Below are 6,000 nucleotides of genomic sequence, written 5' to 3' on the forward strand. Positions count from 1 at the left end.
TGACTTAAGTGTGCATATATTTATGCACTTGAAGATCTTATTCAAGCCTTTTAATGCTGTTCTTCAAATGGCAATTCTTCTTTTCCTGAAAAATAAATACGAGTAGAGTTGTGTAACCAAACTTATTCTAATGCCACGTGTTAAACAAGAGGTTGCTATAACAAAAACGTTGAAGTGCACGAAGCTCTAGACAGCATAACAAACAGGAGCAACCGAGACGAAAACAAATGTTTAAATAGCTTAAACTGAATGACGGAATGGATACATAGATGACTACATTTCGATGGGTAGCGCAGTTCTCAGTCATTCCTGATCAGCATTACAAGTTGGATAATTTATTGCCTCCAGGGGATGCCACAGCCAGAGACATAGACACAGCTATGAAGCTGGGTGCTGGATTGCCCATGGGACCGCTGGAACTATCCGACTACACGGGGCTGGACACTGGCTTGTACATTTCTGAAGGTGAGTATCAACGTAACAGGTATGTTTGGCAGCTACTATTGATCAAGAAAACTGCGGTTTCCTGGCCGAAGTTCTTACTGGTGGTGGGATGGCCCTCTGAACCGACAGCTGCTACGCTGATCATTCATGGACATATTGTATACATCAAAAAGTTCTTCTCTTAGCACTAGTCTATACATTAGGTGTTGGCCGGTGACGTTCTTTCTATCAGTGTTGTATCTCTACATATCACTGAGTTCCTCCTTCCAGTCTCAATCAAGTCTTCATCGCCAACAATTTTTCTTACCTTAAGAATTTTAGTCATTCATACGACAAAAGGTGAATTTCTTTTTCCGAAAACATGTGTAACAGGCAGTCATATTCTTGTCTATTTTTGTTCCAGGCTGGCACAAGAAATTTCCAGACGAACCATTATTCAAGCCGAGTAAGCTGATGAAAAAACTAGTCTCTGAGGGAAAACTAGGCAGAAAATCAGGGGAAGGATTCTACAAGTATTGAAAAAGACAACAAGACTGAACTGTGCATATACATGTGGGAAATGTTTGAGCCTTTACTTTGTCAATAAACGTGCCTATCTTGTTCTTGCACTAATTACAGATTTCTTAACCTTGTTTTTCACTTTAGTCTAAAATCGATCTTAAGAAATGTAGCAGCTCTGATGTGAACACAATAAATCTCGCCTGTTTCCGCAATAACTGAAATACGTACCTATAAACTGTGACTTTACCCCAGATTAAGTAGAAGGTCTGATCAACATACTGTATATTACGTCCTCTAAACATCTTGAACACAACCAAAGTAATAATAATTGTTGATAGAGCCGACAACACGAACATTATCAAGAATATAACTGGGCTGAACCTGTTAAGGTGCGTCCACACTTGTATCAGATCACCGTATCTGTATAATGATCAGCCTTGTGAAAACAGAGTTCTGTATCAAGATCATGCATCAAATATGATACAATGATCGGATCGGAATGTACCCAGCGAGAGTCGCGTCAGAGGGAAGATACGTGATACAGATATGGGCAGTATGAACGGAGCCACGGTAACTATTTAGAAGAGAGACGGCAGGTTTCATGCGCAGCCGGCCAGGAGCATGTGACGTCAGCGGACTCCAGTCTGCCAAGTGCTGTAACTTACTGCTAATCAGTGTGCGGAGCGCCCCGCTTGTCTTCCTTGTCACAAATACGTTTACGTCTTAATGTAATATTTTCTCATGAAAACCACTAAGACATTGCATAAAACTATTCGTTTTATTATTCTGTTTGTGTGCTTTCGTAAATTTTGCAAACCTACTTTCAAAGCCAGAATAGTAAAATCTTACGATAATATGTTTAAATATCCTTTTAACTGTTCCAATATACCGAAAATTTTAGTATTTACAGCTCCCAGTTACTTGAAAGAATTTAATTTTCTGTGACTTTTCTGTTGATGCAGAAAGCGTTGGAGTGTTTTGGTAGGGACTATTCCTTTATTCAGCAAGTGCATAAAGGTTCATATTATAAATTCTTTCCAAAATCAGGGAGCAGAACATATTCGGAGCATATACGTGCTATTTTAGAGTTAAAAAATATTTTATTTTACAAAAATCTAGTCACTGTTTCCACAGAGCTGGTTTTTTCGGGAAATATAAAACAACTTAACGTTCCTTTGCGTTGTTAAGATTATTTCTACAGCCTGCAACCGTACAGCATGACATTTTAACAGCACAAACACGATATATACTCCAAAATCCACTTCACTCACGAACGATACGCACGAGTTCACGGCTTTTAAAACATTCGCAAACATTGAAAGTTATTAATTCATTAAAGAAACAATGCGTAGATCGCAGACGAATAGCAATGCACCGAGCTCACTGCTTAGAATGAAAATACTGACACCAAAGAGTTTATAGAATGACATAAACGAGCAAAACAATGCGTAGTGAATGGGAGGGAGAGTCCAATGACGTCACGACCACGCCAGTCTACTGCACATCCGTCTCGTGACACCTACCGTCTCTTTTCTAGTTACTGTGGACGGAGCGTTTGCCTGATCTGCACTTCATATCATCGCCTCGTGTGCTGCGCATGCGCAGAGCCTCCGTCACTCTTTCTCTTGCCCGTACCCTGTTCACCGTCCTTCCGACTTCGTTTAGTTTTGCATCTACCTTTGTTTGGGGATCTTCCAATTTGAAAATTTTGAAAAAAATGGATGCAGAGTGTTCCAGGGAAAAGGTTCATCAGTTGATAGTAAAAATGACCGTTTTGAGGGGCTCAAAGGATCCACACCAGTGTAATCGGTTGAAAAAAAGAATGACGCATGTGAAGAAACCACGAAAGACGTTGGAAGCCCTATCGAATAGTGCAAAAAGAAGATGGAGTATTTGCATGCGGCTTGTAGAAGAGCTGACAGCAGCCAAATATAGGTGGAGAGCCATTGTCATCATATCGGGACCAACACTCAACTGATGACACAAAACCTGTGGGTGAAAACTGAGAGATACGCATGGATGATACATATACGTAATAGAGATCGGGGTAGCCTTGTCAAAAACGGCTGTGTCATGATTGCGTATCAATTCGTAATACAAATACGCTGAAATGATACAAGTGTTGACGCACCTTCAGGTGCAGCACGTCTGGCCGAGGACCACAAGAGATGGATTCAAGTGACCAATAGCCTCCTCTAGCCTCCTCGAAGATCGCGATCTTCACAACTGAGGGAACGATAGGAGACAATCATTTTTTGCTCTGATGGTAAAGTTTAAAATTATGCAGTGGGTCACTTTGGTGGTATAATCAAAACATTTCACTACTTATCCTGTTTACTGTGTTTGGAAGGCAGGATTCTTTAACGTGAGTACTTATACAATATTTATTACTATTTTCAAATACAGAAAGAGGCAGCGGAAACTGGTACACCGCAGGCCCACTGAAAAATTGCTTGCTTTGTTTCTGAGTTGCCGGGATAGAGTATGCAGTGAGCATAGATATCGGTAAGTGTACGCAATTAATATTTAGTTGACAAGTGGCGTTGTTGTTGAGAGCATGTTATTAGTGTTATTAGAGTTGCACTTCTACTTCCATCAGGATAGCCCATACAGATGCATGCATTAGAACAAGTATTCGACTTAAGTGTCTGATTCTTATTTATGGGAAACATTAAAAATACAATGTGTACGAGAACAGTCCTCGTATTCTTGAAGCTCTGGGGAATGAAATCAGACGACTGATACGTGGCATTTCAGAAGTGCAGGTACGAGTGTTTCGGTGTTTTTACGCAAATGTAATGTTTGAATCAAGAAGGATGGAAATAATTTTCAACAGCTACTTTTATGAAAGGTCAAATCTACGTTAGTTTTCAACTTCATTCGTTATTAACTCTTAACTCATATTTTAGGCCTATCATAATGAAACTAAACACCTGACCACGCTCTGCTACTGCTTACCGGTGGGTTTAGCAATGGATTGCAGGCAATAGTCTCCTTCAGGTGCTGTAACGTTTCGCTGCTTCTACAGCTAGCATTATTTGCACCATTAATTGTAATGAATTCACGGACTATTGCGGAATTTAGCCGAAGTGTTCCAATTAAGTTAATTGATAAGATATGTAAATATTGATTTGAAGTAATACAGTAGATAACTATAACATAAGTAACAGTTTTCCAGTGCATAATTTATTAATCATTCCCAAAGTGCATCATACTTCCAACTCTGTCATAACTTTTATTTTGAGGACGTTTTTTATAATTTTTATATAATCACATTTTTTGCGTAAGTTTTAACGCAAGTTACTAAGTTCATTATTCCTATTGTGCATCCCTAACCGTAAAAACTTGATCTTATTTCACATAAAAACCCACATTTTCACATTTTGAATGTAAATACGTATTTTAAGAAAATCTATAATAAGCACAAAAATTGGCAATATTTGTTAATCAATAATACAGTAATTAAAATGCTTCTGTGTTATAAAATAATGCTCATATTTTCATTTTTCGATTACGGTATTGTTTTTAACAGTGTATTTAACATAATGTATCTGAATGTTTCGGCTATTTATAAACTTCCGTCCAGAAGTTCTAAAACTTGCTGGTCACTGGCTACATCGTTACATTTAGACAGCGATTTGATTTGCTACACAAGATGTTTCCTTGCATGATGTCATTCCAACTCGCTTTTCTGAGTCAGCCCGCTAGGGTTTTGTTTATAGAATATCAACGAAAGGCCATCACGGAGAGATAAAGTGACGTAATACCGTTACATGAGAGAGTGGGAAGAATATTGCCCCACCATTATAGTGGGATTTGATCACTCCTAAGAGTAAGGTTCGCTGTTCGGGTCCATATACTATTCCCGTGGTCGTGTGATTTTGTATGGATTTTTAAGAAATATTTCCTTCAGTGTCCGCTGCTATTCTTTTTATTGAAATAGTGATTCACCGTAAATGCGTGTGTCGTAACCTGCAAAATAATGCCAAAAGAGAAGTCGAGTTCAAGGTCGCGTCTTCAACAATATGTAATGGAATTTTAAAGCATTTTCACTACCGATGGAAAAGTATTATTTTGCCAACCGTGTGGCAAAACAGTACTGTAAGTGCAGATCAACGTTCTCAAGTAACTCAGTATTTGTCTGGAAATAAGCATACTGCGGCTGCTTCGCGTGTGCGTTTGCGACAATTACTAATAGCTGAACCAGCTACTTTAAATGCAGGCCCATCTAAATATTCCCAGTATTATTTAGATGCGTGCAGAGCATTTGTTTGCGCCGACATTCCTCTTGGCAAAATAAATAATCCGAGACTGAGAAATTTCCTAACAAAGTACATTAATTTTGAGCCTCTAAACGAATCCATATTAAAGAAAAATGTTACGAAGAAACTTTACAGAGAATTCGGGCAGTATGTGATAGCGAAAAACTGTGGGTGAGCATTGACGAAACCACTGATTCAAAAGGCAGAAAAGTAGGAAATGTTAGTTGGTGTGTTGAAGAATGACAAAACTGCTTGTGAACATTCTTATTTGCTAGCGTGTAACGAAATGCTTGCTGCAAATCTTGTCACTTTAGCTAGGTTATTCAATGAAGCCATGCACTTACTCGGGCCAAAAGGTATAAAATACGACCATGTACTGCTTTTCCTTACTGATAGAGCAGCTTACATGAAAAAGGCAGCCGAAGGAATTTCAGTGAGCTTTCCGAATATGATACACGTAACTTGCGTTGTTCGTGCTCTACGCAGGTCTTGTGAAACTGTGCGGGCTTAGTATCCTCAATTGGATAAATTCGTGTCTAATGGCAAAAAAGTCTTCGTAAAAGCACCCTCAAGAATCGATCTGTTTAAAGAAAAAATCCTGGATCTTGCGCTTCCTCCTCTGCCTATTGTTACGCGGTGGGGTACCTGGCTTAGCGCTGTGATATACTACGTAGACAATTTCGAGTTTTGCATCCATTGTGAATGCACTAGATAAAAACAACGCTTCGTCAATTGAGATTCTTCAAGAGATACTGAAAAACAGCTCTTTGAAAAAATGATTTGGCGTTTATAT

At 38.9% G+C, this 6,000-nt stretch overlaps 1 protein-coding gene across 2 annotated transcripts in view; it reads left to right on the forward strand.

The window, feature by feature from the left end:
• Nucleotides 1-1,056, forward strand: part of LOC136858702 (hydroxyacyl-coenzyme A dehydrogenase, mitochondrial) — a 52,706-nt gene extending 51,650 nt beyond the window's left edge. Inside the window, exons 6-7 of one of the 2 annotated variants that reach the window (XM_067138440.2) lie at nucleotides 349-465; nucleotides 848-1,056. In XM_067138440.2, the coding sequence (XP_066994541.2) occupies nucleotides 349-465; nucleotides 848-963 (233 nt within the window). In that variant the 3' untranslated portion in view covers nucleotides 964-1,056. The remainder of the gene's footprint in view (nucleotides 1-348; nucleotides 466-847) is intronic. The other variant, XM_067138441.2, reaches the window with a different exon arrangement.
• The last annotated feature ends 4,944 nt before the right edge of the window (nucleotides 1,057-6,000 follow it).

The sequence above is a fragment of the Anabrus simplex genome, chromosome 1 (genome assembly GCF_040414725.1).
Source record: "Anabrus simplex isolate iqAnaSimp1 chromosome 1, ASM4041472v1, whole genome shotgun sequence".
NCBI lineage: Eukaryota > Metazoa > Arthropoda > Insecta > Orthoptera > Tettigoniidae > Anabrus > Anabrus simplex.